Below are 23,472 nucleotides of genomic sequence, written 5' to 3'. Positions count from 1 at the left end.
GATCCAAATCAGCTGTTCCCTCTTCCATAGTAATGAATTTCTCCTTAACATCAGCCTGGAGAACTTCAAACTGATTCTTGAGAAGATTGTTGTCATTCTCAATTGTTTTTAAGCGTTCGATCTCTGCGTTAAGAATCCTGGATTTGTCTCATAAAGACTTTATCATATTTCTATTATCAAACCATTTAGTGCCAATGAAAACTATGAATCCCAGAAGGATCCATAGATGTGGGGTGATAGACACCTCTTGCAAAATCTGTCGCATGGTACAATTTAAAAAACTGTTAAATTCTTGAACAGTAACGTGTTCAGACATTTTATTTATAAAAGAAAATTTTCTTTTACCTGCAATGATCGGTTCCTGCCAGTGGTGGTCTCTGTGTTTTTGGAGCCTGTCCTAGAACTAGCTCTTGTAGACCAGGCTGGCCTCGAACTCACAGAGATCCGCCTGCCCGCCTGCCACTCCCTCCCAAATGCTGGGATTAAAAGCGTGCACCACCACCACCACCACCGCCCGGCAAAGTCACTTTGTATCAGATCAAATCTGCCGCTGTGGCAGCTTTTGTTGCAAAACCGCAGATACTTGAGCTTCTGCTAATTCAGGCAGTGGGGTTCCGTTGCAAACTTAGCCAAGGTAGGCAGAATGGGCCTGTGTGGCCCAGTGTGTCTCAGACTCGGCACTGGGGCCCGAGTCACGAACTAAAAAACAGCACCCGGGAGGGGGCTGTGTTAGCTAGCGGGCTACCCGCTCGAGTCAGGCGCAAAATAGCCCAACGTTGGACACCAAAATGTAACGGTGTAAACGAATGCAGACAGATTGTAAAAATATATATACAGCTTTAATAGACGTAAGTCAAGTAAAGAGCCATGCATCGTGTGCATATCATGTCTTAGAGAACTGTTAGTGACAGGCCTTACTTCTCTTTTGACTTTGTCTCTGTACCCAGTGAGCCTGTGACCAGGATTTACAAGAACATTCAGTACATGCTATTAACTATTTTTTTTCTTTTTCCCTAGGGTGTGATTTGTGTTTTAACAAGGTATGTTTGGGCTGACAGGGATGACCAGTCCTATTGTCTGTTGAGAATGATTTAGTATTCAGCTGAAATATATGTCTCATAGGTTTGGAGGAATTTAGACAAATATTATTCTGAAGTTCCAATAAGAAGGAAGAGGAGGTGGGAAAAGGCAGCCTCTGACTGTTTTGTAACTACTGGGGACAGATTTGATTCTCTTTTAGGGATCTGGGTAAGGGGAGTCACAGAGTCAGGCTCAGCAATGGAAAGAGGCAAATGGAGCCACAGGAGCTTTCAGACTCCTTGTGGTTCCATCATTCTGTGCGTGCTCTGTGCTTGTGTCTGGCTCTGCCTGCAGCTCACAGGTACTTGATTCACAGATTCATCCTGTAATAGGGTTGCCTTCCTTGTCTGCAGGGTTCACAGAATTGTATACTGGGAAAAATTCCTGTGGACCTGTGTATTTCACGTGGGGGATACAAAAGTGAGCACAACTGCTCTGTATGAAACACACACTTCATAGGACTGGAAAGCTGTGCCCTTCTGTACAAAGATCACAACCAGGCTGTCAGCAGCAGATTCATGTTCTTGTGTCCAAAGTCCTGATCTCCAAAATACCACCAAGAGACAAAATTTGATGGAAAAGAAAAAGGGGATAGGGTATGGTGGCCAGGCAAAGTGAGGAGAGCTTGGAGAATTCCAAACCTGCACTGCATGGCTACAGACCCAAGCCCTCCAATATGACATCGTTACACACTTGGAATTGGGTCAAGCTGTAAGAAGTTGCAGCAGCATTGATTCTCAGCATGAGGACATCTGGTTTTGTTTGCCTATTTCTGATTGTCCTTGATCTGTGGAGTCAGGTGTTGCTGGGCTCTGATTGGCTTCTTCGTATGACTGAGACTGAGGTCAGGCTCTAAGGTCAGGCTACATCTAAGGACAGGTAAGAGGCAGATACACCTTACTGACTGACTGGGACTGCCTCATACTGAGGTCTGGATCTTCAGTGTCAGCATTAGTTTGGTATTTCAGTCTTCTTTTCAAAAACTGTCATCTCTTAAAAAGGAACCTGGAGAGTCAGAAGCTGACCAAGAGTGTCCAGACTGACGAAAGTGTTTGAAGTCCTGGCTTTCTCCAGTGGGTTCTCCACACTCCATGATTCTATTACCCAGGAGCAGCTTCTGTGCCCTGACTTTAGTTTGTCCTGGAAAACAGAAATTTACTTATTTATCTATCCATTTATTTAGTTGTTTGTTTCTTTGTGTCTCTCGGTCTGTGTGGTTGTCGGTCTGTTTGGTTGTTGTTGTTGTTTTTCTGGTACGGTTTCTCTGTGTAGCCTTAACAGACATGGAACTCACTCTATAGACCGGGCTATCCTTGATGTCAGAGATCTACCTGCCTCCGCTTCCCGAGTAAAGGGATTAAAGGTTTCTCACTCCATACCCAGCCCACATATGATTTTTTAGCCACCTAAGTTTTATTTATTTTGAAATTCACTAATTCATCATTTCTAAAGAGTCTAGGAGGGAAGGATACAAACTCAAGGAGCAAAGATTTGGTTGTACAGGTAAAGAGCTCTGGTCCAGAGAAGTAAGGCTTTCCCAACACCACATAGAAAGTAAGCAGGAGGGGTCATGAGTGTGTCTCTTATGTCTCAGAGTTAGTATCTACCTTCTCTCCACCTATTCAAAATTCTCAGGAGAGCTCCAGGAATTCTATGGTTAGAAAAATAGGGAGTAATTGGAAGTCCATGGTGGTCAGAGGTCACACTGTATGAGTTGTGGAGTCAATCTTTTGTCCCTAGGAGTCAGTACTTAAGACTGAAACAGCCTAAAATGGTCCCGAGAAGAAAGAGAAAGATCTTCAGAGCTCCGGATCTGAAGGGCACGCTGCAAGTGTTTCAAGGTGAGAGCAGCTACATTCTGTGGTTACCTGGAGGACTCTAGGGGAGGCTGGGGCTGCACTCTCTGGATAGAGAGTGATGTCCCTGATCATGGGTAGAGAAACTGAGAAGAACAGATAATGTGTCCCAGTTATGGCATCATATTTAATGGACATCATCATTCATCCTGTCCTATATCACAGTTTCCAGACCTTCCCCACTCTGCAGAGCACATTGACTTAATGTTCTGATTCCCTTGCTTGCATTTAATGCTGTGCATTTTTATCATTTCAGGGTTCCGGGATGTCCAGTGCCACTGGGGTAAGGAGAAATCCCTCCATCAGCCTCTCTCGTCTTAATGTCTTTCAGAGTTTATTTCTCTACTAATACTTATGTTTTATGTTACTGCTCCCAATACACACAGCAATCTACCTCTCCTTGACTTTAAACTCGACTCTTCCATATTCATCCTCACTTTCTCCTTAAGCTTCTGCTCCCTATATCGCCAAAAAGGCAGTACCTTGTTTCTCATGTGACTCTTAATTTATGTCTCATTTTTCTGCAGTACACGTGACCCTGCAACAACCCAAAAATAAAAACATTGTCATTAACGTGGACAAAAGACAAATACAACATGGAAGTGGTCATAGAAGAACTTTGCAAGTTTCTGAGTCCTATGATTTAGGTGTCCTAGGGTATCCAGCCATCCACTCAGGAAAACATTACTGGGAAGTAGACGTGTCTAGATGTGATGCCTGGCTCCTGGGAATAAATGATGGAAGATGTGCTCGACCCCAGCTTCCTTCAATGAATCAACAGGGCTTCAAAGCCAAATATAATTCTGATGTTAACCAACATCCAAATTTTAAGAAAAAATATGCTCTTGACTTTGGATCCAAATTATATAACCAGGATGATTATCGCTCTGAGTATGAAGCTATAGATCATTCTGATAATAAACAGCATGTAAATTATCAGCCCAAATATGGCTACTGGGTTATAGGGATGATGGACGGGTCTGTATATAATGCCTTTGAAGAGTGTTCTGTCACCCACAATGTCAGTGTCTTGCTCCTCTCTCTGACTTGTTCTCCAACTCGTGTTGGAGTTTTCCTGGACCGAGAAGCTTGCACTCTCTCATTTTATGATGTTTCCAACCATGGAGCTCTCATCTATAGATTTTCTAAACCTTCCTTCCCTAATGTGGTTTATCCATATTTTAATCCTATGGGATGTTCAGAGCCATTGACAGTCTGTGGGCCCCCCTCCTAAGCCCTCACCCATGTCTGCACATTGTCCCCATGTCTGATGAATCTCATATGTTGAAGCTCTGTGGGATCATTTTAACTTTTTTTTCTGTCTTTGCTTGCAGGGAACCATCAAACTGCTTTGACCTAGCTTCTTTGAGAGGCATGAGTCATAGGTTTTCATGTTAGAATTCATGGCTCCTGGGGTACACTGGGCCTTCCAGTACCCAAGAGATGAATGCGCTCACTTAGGCATGAAATATTCCGGCTATATTGTATTCTCTGTTCCGCCCAATAGTCAAGGAAGCATGGAAATTTGACAGGACAATAGGTATTAGACATTAATCTTGGGTACCCTGTATGACCTGCCATCTTCATTGTTTTCTGACAAGCAAAATGCATTGATCCTGGCAATTGCCACTATGATCTGTTTCTGATAAAGGTATAAAAGTCTGATTGCTCTCAATAAAATTGTCACAGCCTTTATCTTGCTGTGGTCCCTTAACCTGAGACTGTTTCCATTCCCTGAGGCCATTATCAGGTAACCTTGCCCTATTAAGTGACCCCCAGCACTCCCATTTTGTCTTTCTATTTTAATAATTTTTTTCTCAATGCAAACCAGTATGCATTCTTTTCCTTAATTCAATTGCATGTCTGTTTACAAGGCAATAATAATTCACCATTTTCCAAATTCCCAAAGACAATGTCTGTTCCTCACAAGGTGAGGTAAGACCTCTGCTAACCTTTACTTCCTGTTTTGTGGTGCCACAGATGGAATCCAGGGCCTTTTTCATGCTGAGGAGGTGCTCTGCCCCAGTCTCCACAACCCCATTCCTCTGTCACTGACAGAAGATGACAGAAAGTACTGATATGGGATGTACTTCTGTATATGTCCTGCTTTTATTAATAGATTTGATTTGGCTTATGGAAGGGCAGAACATAGCCAGGATAGATGAGGTAGGTAGATAGATAGATAGATAGATAGATAGATAGATAGATAGATAGATAGATAGATAGAGAGTAAGTGAATTCACAGTGATGCCATATAGCTGCCAAATGTAGGAGATGCCCTGAACCTTACCCGGTAAACCACAGGCTCGTGGTGATACACAGATTAATAGAAATGGATTAATTTAAGATGTAGGAGTTACTTAATAAGGAGTCTGAGCTAATAGACCAAGCAATGTTGTAATTACTATAGCTTCTGTGTGATTATTCTGGTCGTTGTAGCCAGGAACAAACAAGCAACTTCCAACTACAAAGTTCCTCTCCAGCTTTTCTATTAGTTTTGAAAATTACATATAGGTGTCTCTTTAGCCTAGGAATGAGCCCTTAGTTGTAGGTCAGTTTAACTACATTGCTGCGCTTCATCAAAACTTAAGAAGGAAATATCTCTAATAGTAAGCGCTAATGCTCTGGGACAATGGCTTTACCCTGTAAAGATTTGCTTCTTGTACTTGTGTAATAAATGCTGACTGGCCAGTGGCCAGGCAGGAAGTAGAGGAAGGGCAACAAGAATGCTGGGAAGAAGGAAGTGCTGTCTGCAGTCATGATCCAGCCTCAGAGGAAGCAAAATGTGACTGCCTTGTCAAAAAAGGTACCAAGCCACGTGGCTAACTCAGATAAGAATTATGGGCTAATGTAAGTCATAAGAATTAGGTAATAAGAAGCCTGAGCTAATGGGCCAATCCGTTTATAACTTATGTAGACCTCTGTGTGATTCTTTGGGACATAATGGCTGCAGAACTGGGTGGGACAAAACAACTTCAGTCAAGACACTAAGACTGTGTTCAGAGGAGCTGGGTTCTAATCCTACCACTCCACATTGAAGTGTAACCCTGAATAGGAACCTCAAAAGCCTATGCTTTATGGCCTTTTTGTTTTTGTTTGTTTTTTGTTATTATTTGTTGTTTTTTAAATTTTTTCTATAAAGAGTATACACATACTATATAAGTCAGTGTGAGAAAATAAATCTGGATGTGTGAGAAGGCTCTGATGATAAAAGCATCGTCCTCCAAGCTCAGTGACCTGAGTTCCATCACTTTACCCACATGGTAGAAGGAGGCAGCCAACTCTGACCTGCAGATTATCCTCTGTGTTGACACATATGCAGTACACACAGGCCTAGACACATTCACAAATGTAAAATGAGTTATGTAAGTGTTTCAAAAGGAAGTTCAATGTATACAAAGCATCCAGTGAACACTCCATAGATGGTTGTTCTGATAATTACTGAGTTTATGTTCTGATTCCATGCAAAAGTCGGGAGAAGGGACACATGAAGATTTCTCATTCCTGATGTCAAATTTACTCTAATATGCTGTAGATATCTATGATTATATTTTGGTTTTCACATTTATTTTTTGACAGGATAATTGTAGTGGTGCTACATTTGTTTCTTATCAAATATGTAAATCCTATGATTTCCATTTTACAGTGAATGATGGAGATGCCAGTGATGCTGTAAACTGCCCTTGTGCTGTGTTGTGAAATGTGAACAATAGCATGCTTCTAGGAACTTATGGCATGTCCGTGGTATTCAACATGGCGTCTGTCTGTTTCTTTCTCACTGTGACTGCAATAAAGGATTTTGAGGCTGAGTACCAGAGCCTGGCATAATGGTTTTGATGTAGTGCCAGCACTCAGGAGGCAGAGACAGGAGGTTGCTGTGCATCTGAGCCAGGCTCAGTTACAGAGTCAGACCCTGCTGCATTTTGTCTCACCTTTAAAGAGGAATGTTCCAAGTTTTAAATGAGGTAGTTGGTTCAATGGGACACGTTGGAGAATTGGTGGGCAGAAGGAGTTTATTTGGAGTCAGATTGCCATAAATAGAGAGAGGTGTGGAAGAGGGGAGAGAAAGAGAGAGAAGACCCACCATGGTGAGTGCTCCCAGGAGAGTTCAGGGCCCACTATCAGAGAAGACTGAAGAGAGAGATCTCTGGAGAGCATCAGGGTCCACGTGGCTGAAGAACAAGACTCAGACTTTGTAGGGTGGAGAGGTAGGTTCACAGCAGGCGCCTGCAGCCAGGCTCTGTAATTTCCAGGCAGGAGGCAGGACAGACATGTGACACAACATAGGATGCTCTGTCATGAGAACTCACTTAGGTTAGTGTGGCACCATCAAGGCAGCTCCTGGGGACTCATTTTGAGTGGAGCTCCATCGTGTTTCTCTCTGTGACAGCAGAGAGGCAGTCACAGTGCGGCATGTAGAATGGAGGTCTAGCACTACACGCTGGAAGAGATTGCAACACTCCAATCAAAACATCACTATGCTTTTTTGAAAATTTGAAAATGCTGTATTATAAAATATCAGGGCAGTTGTGGCACACGCCTTTAATCCCAGCACTAGGGAGGCAGATGTAGGCGGATCTCGGTGAGTTCAAAGCTAGCCTGGCCTACAAGTGCTAGTTCCAGAACAGGCTCCACAGCTACAAAGAAACTCTGTCTTGAAAAACCAAAACAAACAAAAAAATAACAGTTGATTTTATTTAAATTTTAAATTATAAATTCATTCAAGAAAAATGTGTAACACCCGATTCTGTGTTACTTCCTTGGTACAGTTAGCGCGCCACTGTACCATACGCAAGTCGGGCAAGGGCCTGGAGATTGAAAGAACACACAAAGAGACCTGGGTCATTAGAAAAGAGATCAGCAGAATGCTGTTTATTCAACCTTGGGGAAATCCTTATATACCTCCCTGATGCTCAAGGATTTCAAGCCAGGCACGTGGGAAATTACCACACCAAAGATAGAGTCAACAATGCCCTACAGCTAATCACCAGGCAGGGCAGAAGGAGCAGAAGAACAAACAGAATGCTGACCAGAAACTGTCCTCAAGCTGAACCCCAGGAACAAGGGTAGACCCAGGCCCTACAAAAATGTTCTATCTTCATATCACTCCTATGTTCTTTTTGGTTAATATTTCTTCCATAATTGTTTCATGGGAAAGCCTTTCCTGTGTTGAAATAAATGTCAGCGTGTATTGACACAGTTAGACTCACACACATTGCTGCACTGCTCAGCAGCGTGGTCAGTGCTGTGCTCTCCTGGCCACCTTCATTCTTGTCACTGAGGTTCGACACTGGTGACAGACCTGACCACAAAGTCAAATCTTTGCACAAAGACTTGAGTGGAATTGTGTCTAGGAAAATTCATGAAGACCTACATAGCTGTCTGAGGATTTTATGTTTTTTGTTACCAAGAAGACCTTAGTTAGAAACAGAGGAGGCACTGGTTCAGATCTGTGAAAGACAAAGATGGTGGCTCATCCCTCTAACACCTGCACTTGATAGATTGAGAAAGGAGTACTGCCAGCAGCTGGAGACTACCCTGAACACAAGCGAGCTCCAGACCAGTCTGGGATGTGAAATAAAACCTTGCCTCCAAAACAAAAGCAATTAAAAAGTTGTAAAGAATTTTATATAATCATTAACAATTCAGAAAAATCAGATTATAATGTTGATTGACAGTCATTGTGTCCACAGCAAGAATAGCAGTTCAGTCTCTTGACCTCATCAAGATGTGGAGTTTGGGCTAGGGGTTTAGCTCAGGGATGGAACACTGGCCCAGCATTCACAAGGTCCTGGGTTCAATCCCTGAAGTGCAAAGACCAAACTGAAACAACAGCAAAAGTCCAGGAGCTCAGCACTGGGGAGGGTGAGGGAGTTAAATCTCAGCTAGAGGTCAGGCTGGGGTGCACTGTAAGAGCCCGTCTCTAAAAATAAGAATAGAAAGAGGAGGAGGCGACAGGTATGTTAAACAAAACTCAGACTAGGCTGTCATATCTGCTGTCACTGTGTATGTCATATTTTAGTAGATCTGAGAACATAAAAATCACATGATATAAGTGTGCAAAAGTGGGGGTGAGACTGAAAATGGGGATGGTCCGTTTCCCAGACACAGGGTTTCGGTTTTTAGATAATTCTCATGTATCTCAGGCTGTCTTGGCATCAAAGTCCCCTATTATTGAGCATGGTCTCTAAGCTCCTAATCTTCCTGCTGCCAGCTCCAAAGCAGTGGAATCCTGTAACATGACAGGGCCTGTAACATATGGGGTACCGGGTATCTGTCCGCCCGGTACCCCACAGCCAGCAATCTCCAAAGAAAACCACACAGAGTCTACATTAGGTTATAAACTGTTTGGCCCATTATCTCAGGCTACTTATTATCTCTTGTAGCTTATATTAACCCATTGTTCTTATCTATGCTAGCCACATGGCTCAGTACCTTTCTCAGCCACGTAGATTACATTTTGCTTCTCGGAGTTCTGGACAGAAATCAGAGCAATGGGCTTCCTCCTTCCCAGAATGCTCCTGTTCTCATCGCCCTGCCTCTACTACATGTCTGGTTGACCCGCCTATACTTCCTACCTTCCAATCAGCATTTATTTTAAACATGATTGACAGAATACAGACAATACTCCTGCACCAGAATCCAGTGGTGGTTTGAATAAGAATGGCCTCCATAGGCTCATATCTTTGAATACTCCATTTCCAGTTATTGGGTCTGTTTGGGATAAATTGGAAGGTGTGGCAGTATTGGAGTATATGTGACATGTGTGTGAGCTCTGAGATTTCAGTACATTCTGGGCTTCCCAGTGCTTTTCTGTCTCTGGCTCAGGTTTGTGTCTCAAGTGTGACCTCTCACCTCCTGCCCCAGCACCATGCCTTCCTGCCTGCTGCCATGCTTCCCACTGTGGTGGCCATGACCTCTAATCCTTTGAAACTGCAAGCCCCAAATCATGCACTGTCCCTATAAGGTGCCTCAGTTGTGGCGTTTATCACAGAAACAGAAGAGTGACTAAGACAGACACATGCACCTGTCAGCACACCTGGGTGTGTACAGTGCTCAGGATCCACCCCAGGACTCCACCCTGCTAGGCATGCACTGTGCCAACTCAACAGCATCCCCAACGCTACACACGTTCAGCTTCTAATTCATGGGATGCTGAGGCAATAGCAACTGTCTCTAATAATAGAAACCCTAACTCAAATGAGGACCTGCAGAGACATTCTTGGGAGGGAGTCCTAGAAGGGATTTAATGAATGCATCAGATCAGGACTAGGAAGAGGCCCTGCTCTGGGCAGCAACAGAACACCTAAATTGCAGGACACCCCTGGGCAGCTGGAGAGCCCCTGCAGCTTGCTAGTTTCACTGCTGTGAGTGTGGAAAGTGTCTCTGCAGGGCTCTGCATGGGGCTCCTCCCATCCTGTCCCCGCTGGGTGGGAATCTTGATTGTGAGCAGCTGCCCTGAACTGCAGCTTCCTCCTCCAGGACAAAGGCTTTCTTTCCATAGGGGCAGCTTTCCAGAGGATCAAGACATTTTTAGATGATTGTAACATGAGCCTGAACAACTCACCTGACAACTTCCTGTAGCACTCTGTCCTAAGTTTGAGGAAGGCAGAGCTGAATTAGGGGAAATGACTTCCTCTAATGGTAAAACCCCAGATACCATTGTGCTAGCATCCCATTGGCTGGTAGTTATTTAGTTTCTATTTCTTAGTTTCAGCCCTAAAAGTCTTCACTTTCATTTCTCTTCTTGCTCGGCAGAAATCAGACTTAGGGACTGAGTCCTCAGGACACTGTGGCCTCTATTCGTTCCTCTTCACAAATTCAGGATTTCTTGGTTGGTGTCTGAAGGCCTGAGAGCAAATCTAGAGGGCAGAATTTGGAAGAAAACACTCTTTGTTCTGGTGAGTTGAATTTGAGAGCGATAAGAGCCAGGAAAGAAGAAATGCTGGCTCCTTCCTGACTGCTGGGGTAGTGGGCAGAGGGAGGTGTGGCCTTGACAACGAAAATTTTTATTTTTTTTATTTATTTATTTATTTATTTATTTATTTATTTATTTATTTAGGTTTTTCGAGACAGGGTTTCTCTGTGGCTTTGGAGCCTATCCTGGAACTAGCTCTGTAGACCAGGCTGGTATCGAACTCACAGAGATCCGCCTGCCTCTGCCTCCCAAGTGCTTGGATTAAAGGCGTGCGACACCATCGCCCCAAAGAAAATTTTCAAATTGCACAGTTGGAGTAAAGCCAGAATGGTGTCTGAATGTGGAGTTGAAGGTCTTGCTGTGTAATAGTGTATTATCGATGGTTCTATGTTATCGCTTCCTTTGCTTCTGTCTCAGTAATTGGAAGTCCCAATCTTTCTGGAGCCTCTCGTACATTTACTTGTACTGTTTAAAGCCTCAAGTCTGTAGAGAATTGCTAATGTTACTTAAAGGTCATTACCCTTGCATGCTTTCCTTCGTCCATGTCTGCATGCCTAAAGGAAATTCAGACTAGTAATTCCTGCTACAAAGAAAGATGATGCAGAAAAATCAAAACTTGAAGGCATCCCTTTGGATCCAAAAGATAATGTCTTTAAAAAAAAGAAGAAGAAGAAGAAAGGAAGGAAGGAAGGAAGGAAGGAAGGAAGGAAGGAAGGAAGGGAAAGACAAAGAAAGAAAGGAAGAAAGAAAGAAGAAGAAAGAAATACTCAAATGGTGTTCTTGATTATCATAGTGCTGTTCGTGGGTTGGCAGGCACTTTCCAGTTTCTGCTAGGCGCAGGATTTGATTCCAAGTAAAGAGACAGAGGAGGTGACAGGGGAAGAAAGAGACTGTGTGTGAGAACACTGGAATCCCACACTTACTGAAGTCACAGCCTTTCTTTTCATTTGTGACACCGTAACCTTATATAGCCCAGGCTAACCTCATCTAACTGCCCTGTTCTACCCTCCCTAGACACTGGGGTTACAGGTGACCACTGCAGCCCCAGGACGTTTCTGCCTTTCAGGAACAGCACAAGCTCCTGACTGATTTTAATGCCATAAAGACTGAAAGATGTCTGCTGATAGGAAGATCCTGAGAGCCGCAAAAGGACAGGGAACAGGGAATCCCAGCTCCACTCAAGCTAATGTAGACACCAGAGGACACGGGCCAGGTCTCCTGTGTCCAGGTTGACTTGGAGGACTGTTGATGGAGGAAGGTCATTGGTTAATTAAATAAAGAAGCTGCTTGCCCTGATAGGTTAAAACATAAGGTGGGAGGAGTAAACAGAGCAGAATGCTGGGCGGAAGAGGAAGTGAGGTAAGACACCTCAGACAGAGACTCAACAGCTCTCCTCTCGGGGGCAGATGCCTCAGAGAGACACGATGCTCCACTTTTGCGGGCAGAGGCGAGAGCTCTGCTCTCTGAGGCACACGCGATGAAGCTCCGACCAAGGATGGATGTAGGCTAGAATCTCCCTGGTAAGCCACCTTGTGGGCTACAGCAGATTATTAGAGATGGGCTAGTCCAGGTGCGAGAGTTAGCTTAGAAGAGGCTAGATAGAAATGGCCAAGCAGTGATTAAATGAATACAGTGTCCGTGTAATTATTTCGGGTAAAGCTAGCCGGAGGCGGCCGGGGTGCTGGGGACGCAGTCCCGCCGCTCCTATTACAACAGACTGTCATGAGCCCATCCTCTTTCCCTTTGCTCTCCCCTGCTCTTCATCAGTTGTGGACCACTCCCGCCTGATCTTAGGCATCGACTCTCTTTACTGCTATATGATAGGAGATATTACAATGCACACATTAGAGTTCTCCAGGTTTTAAACTCGCCAGCATATAGTGAATAGACATTAAGTTGTTCCAGAAAATGCTACTTTGTAAATAAGTCCTGGGACAATTTGTTTACCCAGCCTATTTGGAAAAAAAAAAAAAACATTTTTATATGATATCCATACTTTGAAGTTTCATCAAAAAAAAAAATGCTTTTACCTGCAACTTGATAGGCCATGGCTCGTTGACATCATGGGAGGCCTGCCTTTGATGAACATAATGGTTGAAGGAGTTGATGGGAGGGTGGAAGGGAAGAGCTTGGGAGTAGGACTAGGAGGAGAGGAGGGAGGGGAAACAGTGGTCAGGCTGTAAACACAATAAAAAATGAATAAAAAAGAAGTGTTTTATGTGTTACTGTGGGGGCCAGCCATGGTAAGATAAGTATGGGCAGGTCACCCAAAGGAAGTTCTTTACTTCCAACCATTATCACCTGCCAGAGTAGAACTCTGACCATCCATAAATTTAATAAGAGGCCTGAGTCAAAGTAGTTTACCCTAAAGCAATTCCTCATTGCAGGAGGAACCTCAAGCTGAGATTACTCAACCACTGCCCAAGAACAGACCACTCAAAGCTGTAGGTAGGATCACCTGCCAGCACACATTCACAAAGACAACCCTAGACAAATGTCATCCAATCAGAGGTCCTGAACCTCAGAGACCCCTCACCCCCACCTTACTACTATAAAAACCCAATTCTAATTGAGCTCGGGGCTCTCCATTTATTCCAATACGTCAGACATGCAGAGAGATCGAGTTTGTAAACTTTATTAAAATAAAGGCTTTTTGCTTTTACTTATGGGACTCTTGGTTTCCTTGTTGGCTTTTGTGGGGACTTTGCAGATTTGGGCATAACATTACAGAGCTCAAATTCACCAGGAAAAGACGGCAGACTCAGCTTAAATTATAATTACCTGGATTTATTAATTACTCCTAGTAGGACGACAACAACAGCCTATAGGGCAAATCAAAGGCTTGTCACACGTGAACTGGAGGAGGGGTGTTTTAAGGTGGACAGCCAATGATCTCATTTGTGTGGAATGTGTAGCTGAGTAAGAAACTGCTTGTACTCTCTGAGCTGTGAGGAACTCTCTCACACAGAGTAAGTGGGTTCCTGAAGCCAGAGGAAGCAGTTACATATCTCATAGCACTTTTACAATTTGGAGGAGGGTAGCAAGGAGTGAGAGTAGGGAGGAGCTTCTCTTTTAGAATTATAGAATGTATGCCTACACAGAATGAAGTTTTCCTTATCTGTCACATACCCCAGCCACAAAACAAACAATCTCTCTGTAGCCATATTATTTGAACTAAAGGAACCTAGTTTTTTTTTGTTGTTGTTGTTGTTTTGTTTTTTTTTTTTTGTTTTTTTTTACTTAGTGTCTTTTTAAAAAAAGATAAATTTTACTGGAATGGGGGAGCATTTGAAGGATGATAAGTCAACCTAGTGCAATGGAAACGTCCTAAAATATATTAATAAATCCTAATGAGGTCTCCTACTAAAAGAGAATATGAAGTCCCAACAGGCAATCACTTGTCACCAAACAAGAATTCCAGTGGTGGGACTTGGTTGCATTCAACAGAATTGTTGGCCAAGGGGATCACACGGAAGACCCCAAACAACTGAAGCTGTTGAAAAGACTGTAGTGGATTTGATTTGTGTTTTAAAACTAGAGCTTGCCTGAAAATCAGAGAGTAAAACAGCCCCACTGGTCAGCCTTACAGACAAAGCAACAATGATACACACCTTTAATCCCAGTAGTCACACTAGTTTGCCATAGAAACCAGGCAGTAGTTGTGCTTGCCAGTAAACCCAGAATTAAAGAGGATTATAAAATAGGAGGTAATACCTTAGGCTCAGGCTCATCCTGAGATCCTGGAGGCAGGATCACCATTTTAGACTGAGATAGAGGTAAGAGCCAGTCACTGGCTGTTTTGCTTTTCTGATCTTCAGATTGAACCTCGGTATCTCTCTCTGAGTTTTTATTAATCATGCTATAAGACAAAGGGTTCCCTCTAGAAAATGACAGTGGAATCTCCTTGCCTAGGAGCAGACCCACAGAATTCACTGAACATGAAGAAGTTGAGCTGGTGACTACATGGAGCCTTCACCTCTACATTCTAGTCTCTCTGGGGAAGGAAGGTCCTCTGCAGGATCCCAAAAGAAATGCAAACACCAACCAGGTCACAAAGCCTTCACCTACTGTCTGTCCTGCCTGTGAGATATGCTAGCGCAGTGGTGGCACAGAACCGGTGGCAGTAGCCAACCAAGGTCAGATTAGAATGAAGGCCTGCACCAAGGAAATGAACCTATAACAGACATTGTGTGGGCAACCAAGAACTATAGGCTAGGTTTCCAAGAGACCTACGGTAAAAACCAAACACTGTTTGTCTAAAAAGAAATAGGAAAAAAAACAAGTAAACTAAGTTTCACTTTGTTTTGAGTTGTATATTTGTGGGACTGCCTGTGTGTATCCACATTTGAAAGGATGGTTGGGATGATCACAGCTGGTGGATTCCTTGAAGCTGGAGTTACAAGTAGCTGTGACCTGCTTCATGTGGGTGCCAGGAAGTCAACTAGGATCTTCTACAGAGTAATAACCACTCTTAAACAACAAGAAAAATCATTGCCTATGTGAATCAGGAGATGGGCTGTTTACACTCCACATCAGCACCAGGCTCTCTGGTAAGAGACTGGTAAACAGGATCAGAGAGTCGCACTGAGTGGTGCTGATCAAGGAGGAAGTATAGTCGGGGAGAAGTGAGTAGTTTGATGCTTGTAACACTGAAGATGTGATTTTGTCCTGGGAAAGAAAGGGAAGGACAGAAGGTCGATTATACGAGGCTGATGAAAGGAAACACGATCTTCCTGGTCTTCAGTGAAAAGAAATAACAATCCTGCATCTGAAATTAGTCATTTTGGATGAAATATAGCAGAGAACTTGAAAGGATGACAACGTGCACCTTTGCCATGTCTCTGAACTTCTCTCCAAATCTCTCTCCTTTCTTCTTTTCCCTCATCATCGAGGGCGTTCGTTGATCTCTTCACAGTTCAGTGCTGATTTTATCTTTCTCACTTGTCCTCCTTCTCATCATCCCAGTCACTCAGGTACCTGAGCAGAAGTGTCAGGAGTACAGACAGACAGACAGACTCAGCATCACAGCAACAATGACCTCATCAGTCCTGGAGATGATCAAGGAGGAGGTGACCTGTCCTATCTGCCTGGAGCTTCTGAAAGAACCTGTGAGTGCCGATTGTGACCACATCTTCTGCCGAGCCTGCATCACTCTGAACTATGAATCCAGAAAAGGCAAAGAAGGGGAGGGCATCTGCCCTGTGTGCCGAGAATGTTACCTGTTTGGGAATCTGAAGCCTATTTGACATGTAGCCAACATAGTGGAGAGGCTAAAGGAGTTCAAGTCCAGCCCAGAGGAGGAGCAGAAGGTGAATGTCTGTGCAAACATGGAGAGAAACTCCAGCTCTTCTGTGAGAAGGAAATGGTGGCCATCTGCTGGCTTTGTGAGAGATCTCAGGAGCACCGTGGACACCAAACAGCTCTCATTGAAGAGGTGGCCAATAAGTATGAGGTAAGAAATAAGGAGATGTGGGACACAGAGCAGGACACAGTAACAGATGGGACGTCTCCACTTTGTGTAGACTTTTTTCAATGTTCATGTCAGGTTTATTCATACTATTTAATTAAGTCTCGTAACTCTCAACAGTGGGGCTAGAAAATGAATGGCATATGGCAGTGACGAGCGTGTCTGTGTGGCCTGTGTAGTGTCACATGACTCAATTCCAGAACTCTGACTGCTGATGAATTTGAGGGTATGGAGGTCTACAGAGGAGTTCCAGGACAGCCAGGGCTACATAATAAGATTCAGGTTCAAAAAAAATTGCATTGCCAGTTGTGGGACTTGTGATGCATGTATATTACAGGAAAGACCAGGGGAGCTAACAAAGTTTCCTCAGTTTTCTGATGACATAATCAAAGTGAGAGGTGTGTACTTGGTAGAATGACTGACTGAGAGAGATTTCTGTGTCTGTCTGTATGGGACTTGTGTGTGTAAATATAAGAATGGATTGAGCTGAAGATGAAGATTTACTTACTTTATGTACATAAATCATGGCACAAGATATTAAAAAGAGAACAGTCTTAGACCTCCTGTCTTTCCAGAAGGGTTTCTTGGCCTTTGGCTAAGAGCAGCTGTCCTACTAAGCACACTGCTTGACTCTGTTACAATTCCTCTCCCACAGGGGATGCTTCAGGCTGCCCTGGAGATGCAGATGGCTAATGAGGAAAGATGTGACCAGTGGGAAGACGACCTTCAAAAGGAGAAAGTTTCCTGGGAGGCAAGTGGGGACCCTACCTCCTAAGGGAGTTAGCCTGATGCCTGGGAGGGACCTGGGCAAGAAGCTCCCTGGCTCTTCATTCCCTGGAGGTTGATGGGGACAAGAGGCCTTGATTTGTCCTCTCTGCCTGTTCCCTTGGAGCTGGAACTCCACAGAGTGTGCATGACAGCTGAGCCTGGCTGTGTGAGGAGCTAACACCATGGCAGAGGCCTGGTGAGAATGGTACTGAGTCCTGGGACCCCTCTTGTGTTTCTTTCTATAACTGTGATCATTGGGAAGATGCTTTGGAACTGTTGAACTGTTAAAGTTCTGTTCTTGCAGTTAGCTGCTTCATGGGTTCAGAGGTAGGATCAGGAGTAAACAGGCAGGAATAGGAGTCGGGGACAGCTGTGTGAAAACTGAGCCACAGCCTTGCATCTCAATTTGCCTTGAATGAGCTTGGTAAAGGTGACCTATGATCTGTGTTTGGGAATGTCATGGACAGACACTGAAAAGAGACACATGCTTCCTTAAGACTCCCTTACCTACTCAAGCTCATTTCCCATGAGAACTCCCTATCAGAACACTGGATTTCTGTCTCTCAGCAACATTAGGACAGTCTGAATAACTCTCCATTTTCTTATCCCTGAAGAACCAAATACAGAGTGAGGTAGAAAATGTTCAGAAGGAGTTTAAAATACTGCGGGAATTCCTGGACTCCAAGGAGAAAAATGAGCTACAGAAGCTGATGAATGAGAAGGAAGACATCCTAGACATCCTGGAAGGTTTTCAAACTGAGCTGGAGAAGCAGAGCAAGTCAGTGAGAGAACTGATCTCAGATCTGGAGCATTGGTTGCAGTGCTCAACCATAGAGATGCTGCAGGTAAGACTGCAGGTCCAGCATCTGAGAGTCGGGACACCTGAAAGCCATTTTCCTCTCTCTGTGCTGCTGTGATCTCCCTGGTGAGGACAGTAGGGCTCTCTGGGCTCTCCCAGAACTCTTTCTTGCATCAGTCTAAGAGACTGGGAAGTTATTGCTCACATGGAATGCAAAAGGAAATTGCATGTTTTAGTATTTAAATTCAGTTGAGTAACAGAACCTTGAGAGGTCTGTTGAATCATGGGTAGTTATTATCCTACTGCAATGTGAGCATGCATAAAAGATATTCAATAGTAATTCGTCATTTCATCTAAATTTGATGTTTGGAGAGTTTCAACCCCACTGCCTCTGATTCAGTGATGTGGTCAGTGGGAGGGGACTTGCCACCCAAGATCTCAGAGAGTGTTTTCTCCTCTGTTTTCGATTGCAGAGTTGAAAGGTGTCTTCTCTACCCTTACAAGTATAATTTTTATATTGTATCTCATTACTATTGCATTTTTAAATACTTTAAACCAAAAACATATTCTGGTAATAAATATCTCTGTAGAAATTTGTTTCTTTCATATCAGTTGTGAATTTCATAGACTTTAGTACTTCTGGTAACTTATCATTAATTTATTGGTTTCCATTGTATTTATTTTATTTTAACTGATATAAGTCATTCATAACCTATATTAAATAGAATTAGACATATTTGTCTAAACTAAGCTAGTTAACGTAGGTAGTAACTGCAGCCAAAATACTCTACAAGTCTGTAATAATCACACAGAAACTGTATTAATTACAGCACTGCTTGGTCAACAGCTTACGCTTCTTATTAACTAACTCTTACATCATAAATTAACCAATTCCTAATGTGTTCTATTTTACCACATGGCTTGTAGCTTACCAGTATGGTTCTGGGGTGGCTGTCCCTTTTGACAGCTACATGGCATCTCCCTGATTCCACTTTCCTTTCTCCTCTATCTCTGCTTAGAATTCCCACCTTGCCCAATTCTGCACTGCTATTCACAGCATGCAGAGGGGAATCCCACATCAGAAAGAGAAAAAGAGACCGAGAGATATGGTTAGTTGGATTAGAGGATCAGAAAATCTTCTTCATTACAAACACATTAAATTGTGTCCAAATGACTAAAATCATATAGAAATCAGCTTCTCAGACATGTTAGTTTTAAGTTAGTGATGGAGAGCTAACATGGAACAGGAATAGTGTCACTGTCCATGTGTTTAGTTGTACGCACAGTGAATCCAATGTAAGCTTTCAAATGATTATTTATTCATCTTTATTCTCCAAAGTCATGTAGTACAAGACAGAAAATAGTCTATTAGTTTACATATAGATCAAGTAAAGAGCCATGCATCATGTGCATATCATGTCTTAGAGAACTGTGGGTGACAGGTTTAATTCTCTTTTGACTTTGTTCCCAGCGAGCCGTGACCAGGATTTACAGGAACATTCAGTACATGCTATTAACTATGTTTTTTTCTTTTTCCCTAGGTGTGAATTGTGTTTTAACAAGGTATGTTTGGGCTGACAGGGATGACCAGTCCTATTGTCTGTTGAGAATGATTTTGTATTCAGCTGAAATATATGTCTCATAGGTTGGAGGAATTTAGACAAATGTTATACTGAAGTTCCAATAAGAAAGAGGAGGAGGTGGGGAAAGGCAGCCTCTGACTGTTGTGTAACTACTGGGGACAGATTTGATTCTCTTTTAGGGGTCTGGGTAAGGGGAGTCACAGAGTCAGGCTCAGCAGTGGGAAGAGGCAAATGGAGCCACAGGAGCTTTCAGACTCCTTGTGGTTCCATCATTCTGTGCGTGCTCTGTGCTTGTGTCTGGCTCTGCCTGCAGCTCACAGGTACTTGATTCACAGATTCATCCTAGATAGGGTATGTCTTCCTTGTCTGCAATGCTCACAGAATTATATACTGGGAAAAATTCGTGAGGTACTGTGTATTTCTCATGGGGATAGAAAAGTGAGCACAACTGCTCCGTGTGAACCACACACTTCAGAAGACTGGAAAGCTATGTCCTTCTGTGTAAAGATCACACCCAAGCTGTCAGCAGCAAATACATGTTCTGTGTCCAAAGTCCTGATCTCCAAAATATCACCAAGAGACAAAATTCGATGCAAAAGAAAAAGTGGAGGGAATATGGTGGCCAGGCAAAAAGAGGAAGGCTCGGAGAATTCCAGACCTGCACTGCATAGCTACAGACCCAAGTCCTCTAAACCACATAATTACACACTTGGGGTTTGTTGATGCCCTAAGAAGTTGCAACATTGATTCTCAGCTTAAAGACATCTGGTTTTGTTTGTCTATTTCTGATTGTCCTTGCCCTGTGGGGTCAGGTGTTGCTGGGCTCTGATTGGTTTTTTCCTAAGGCCAGGACTGAGGTCAGGCTCTAAGGTCAGGCTACTACTAAGGTAGGTAAGGAGCAGATACATCTTGCTGAGTGACTGGGAATGCCTTGTACTGAGGTCTGGATATTCAGTGTCAGCATAAGTTTGATATTTCAGTTTTCTTTTAAAAAACTGTCATCTCTTAAAAAGAAACTTGAAGAGTCAGAAGCTGGCCAAGAGTGTCCAGACTGACGAAAGTGTTTGAAGTCCTGGCTTTCTCCAGTGGGTTCTCCACACTCCATGACTCTACTACCCAGGAGCAGCTTCTGTGCCCTGACTTTAGTTTGTCCTGGAAAACACAAATTCACTTATTTACCTATTCATTTATTTAGTTGTTTGTTTCTTTGTGTCCCTCTGTTTGTTTGCTTGTTGGTCTGTTTTGCTGTTGTTGTTGTTGTTGTTGTTGTTGTTGTTGTTGTTGTTGTTGTTGTTTTTCTGGCAGAGTTTCTCTGTGTAGCCTTAACGACATGGAACTCACTCTATAGACCAGGCTAGCCTTGATGTCAGAGATCTACCTGACTCTGCACCCTGAGTAAAGGGATTAAAGGCTTCTGACTCCATGTCCAGCCCACATAAGATTTTTTAGCCACCTAAGTTTGATTTGTTTTGAAATTCGCTAATTCATCATTTCTTAAGAGTTTAGGATGGAAGGATACAAACTCAGGAAGCAAGTATTTGGTTGTACAGCTGAGGAGCTCTGCTCCAGAGAAGTAAGACTTTCCCAACATTACATAGCAAGTAAGCAGGAGGGTTCATTAGTGTGTCTCTCACGTCTGCAGAGTTAGTATCTACCCATTCTCCCCCTTCTCAGAATTCTCAGGAGAGCTCCAGGACCTCTATGGACAGAAAGACAGGGAGTGACAGGTAGTTGATGGTGGTCAGAGGTCACACTGTCTTAGATGTGGAAGTCAATTTTTTTCTCTAGGAGTCAGAATTTAAGTCTGAAACAGCCCGAAATCACCTGGAGAAAAGAGAGAAACATCTTCCGAGCTCCAGATCTGAAGGGCATGCTGTAAGTGTTTCAAGGTGAGAGCAACTACATTCTGTGGTTACCTAGGGGACTCTAGGGATGGCTGGGGCTGCACCCTCTGGATAGAGAGTGATGTCTCTGATCATGGGTAGAGAAACTGCGAAGAGCAGAAAGTCTGTCCCAGTGATGTCATCATATTTAATGGACAGCATCATTCATCCTGTCCTATATCACAGTTTCCAGACCTTCCCCCACTCTGCAGAGCACATTGACTTTAATGTTCTGATTCCCTTGCTTGCATTTAATGCTGTGCATTTTCGTCATTTCAGGGCACTGGGATGCCCAGCACCACTGGGGTAAGGAGAAATCACACCATCAGTCTCTCTCGTCTTGATGTCTTTCTGAGTTTATTTCTCTACTAATACTTACGCTTTAAGTTACTGCTCCTAATATTCACACCAATCTCCCTCTCTTTGTCCTTAAAAATGACTATACCAAATTCTCTCTCACTTTCTTCTCAGGCTTCTGCTACTTAAATCAAAAATAATGCAGTATCTTGTTTCTCATGTGACTCTTAATTTATATGTCTCATTTTCCTGCAGTTCATGTGACCCTGCGTCAACTCGACAAGAAAAACATAGTCATTAACGTGGACAAAAGACAAATACAACATAGGAGTGGTTATAGAAGAAATTTGCAAGTTTCTGAGTCCTATGATTTAGGTGTCCTGGGGTTTCCTTCTATCTTCCTAGGGAAACGTTACTGGGAAGTAGACGTGTCTAGATGTGATGCCTGGCTCCTGGGAATAAATGATGGAAGATGTGCTCAACCCCAGCTTCCTTCAATGAATCAACAGGGCATCAAAGCCAAATATAATTCTGATGTTAACCAACATGTAAATTATCAGCCCAAATGTGGCTACTGGGTTATAGGGATGATGGACGGGTCTGTATATAATGCCTTTGAAGAGTGTTCTGTCACCCACAATGCCAGTGTCTTGCTCCTCTCTCTGACTCGTCCTCCCACTCGTGTTGGAGTTTTCCTGGACCGAGAAGCTTGCACTCTCTCATTTTATGATGTTTCCAACCATGGAGCTCTCATCTATAGATTCTGTAAACCTTCCTTCCCTAATGCAGTTTTTCCATATTTTAATCCTATGGGATGTTCAGAGCCATTGACAGTCTGTGGTCCACCCTCCTAAGCCCTCACCCATGTCTGCACATTGTCCCCATGTCTGATGAATCTCATATGTCGAAGCTCTGTGGGATCATTTTAACTTATTTTTCTGTCTTTGCTTGCAGGGAACCATCAAACTGCCTTGGCCTAGCTTCCTTGAGAGGCATGAGTCATGGGTTTTTCATGTTAGAGTCCGTGGCTCCTGGGGTACATTGGGCCTTCCTATACCCAAGAGATGAATGCGCTCACTCAGGCATGAAACATTCAGGCTATATTTCATTCTCTGTTTGTTCCCCCTAATAGTCAAGGAAGCATGGAATTTTGACAGAGCAATCGGTATTAGACTTCGATCTTTGATACTCTATATAAGGTGCAATCTTCATTGTTTTCTGACAATCAAATTGCATTGATCCTGGCAGATGCCACTATGATCTGTTTCTGATAAAATTATAAAAGTCTAATTGCTCTCAATAAAATTGTCACAGCCTTTATCTTACTGTGGTTCCTCAACCTGAGTCTGTTTCTGTTCCTTGCAGCCATATCAGGTGTCCTTGCCCTAGTAAGTGAGCACTGGCACTCCAATTTGGTCTTTCTATTTTAATAACCTTTTCTTCTCCATGCAAACTAGTATGCATTCTTTTCCTTGATCCAATTGCTTGTCTGTTTACAAGGCAATATTAATTCATCATTTCCCAAATTCCCAAAGACAATGTCTGTTCCTCACAAGGTGAGGTAAGACCTCTGCTAACCTTTACTTCCTGTTTTGTGGTGCCACAGATGGAAGCCAGGGCCTTGTGCATGCTGAGGAGGTGCTCTGCCCCTGAGCCACTTGTCTCGACTCTGCCAAGTCTCCACAACCCCAGTCCTCTGTCACTGACAGAAGATGACAGAAAGTACTGATATGGGATGTACTTCTGTATATGTCCTGCTTTTATTGCTAATGAATAGAGATGATTTGGCTTATGGAAGGGCAGAACATAGCCAGGATATAT

At 43.3% G+C, this 23,472-nt stretch overlaps 1 protein-coding gene and 2 pseudogenes across 1 annotated transcript in view; all 3 read left to right on the top strand.

The window, feature by feature from the left end:
* The window catches only part of LOC102000031 (tripartite motif-containing protein 30A-like), a 21,658-nt gene extending 17,378 nt beyond the window's left edge, over positions 1-4,280 (top strand). Inside the window, exons 5-8 of the mRNA XM_026777575.1 lie at positions 1,018-1,040; positions 2,821-2,921; positions 3,193-3,219; positions 3,464-4,280. Of these exons, the coding sequence (XP_026633376.1) occupies positions 1,018-1,040; positions 2,821-2,921; positions 3,193-3,219; positions 3,464-4,170 (858 nt within the window). The 3' untranslated portion in view covers positions 4,171-4,280. The remainder of the gene's footprint in view (positions 1-1,017; positions 1,041-2,820; positions 2,922-3,192; positions 3,220-3,463) is intronic.
* Positions 4,281-10,803: 6,523 nt separating this feature from the next.
* LOC101999766 lies at positions 10,804-22,562 on the top strand (annotated as a pseudogene).
* A 627-nt stretch (positions 22,563-23,189) lies between these two features.
* The window catches only part of LOC113455648, a 2,202-nt pseudogene continuing 1,919 nt past the window's right edge, over positions 23,190-23,472 (top strand).

Source organism: Microtus ochrogaster, unplaced genomic scaffold (assembly GCF_000317375.1).
Source record: "Microtus ochrogaster isolate Prairie Vole_2 unplaced genomic scaffold, MicOch1.0 UNK73, whole genome shotgun sequence".
Taxonomy (NCBI): Eukaryota; Metazoa; Chordata; class Mammalia; order Rodentia; family Cricetidae; genus Microtus; species Microtus ochrogaster.
Note: the sequence above shows the minus strand (reverse complement) of the source record. Positions and strands in the feature narration are given on the sequence as shown.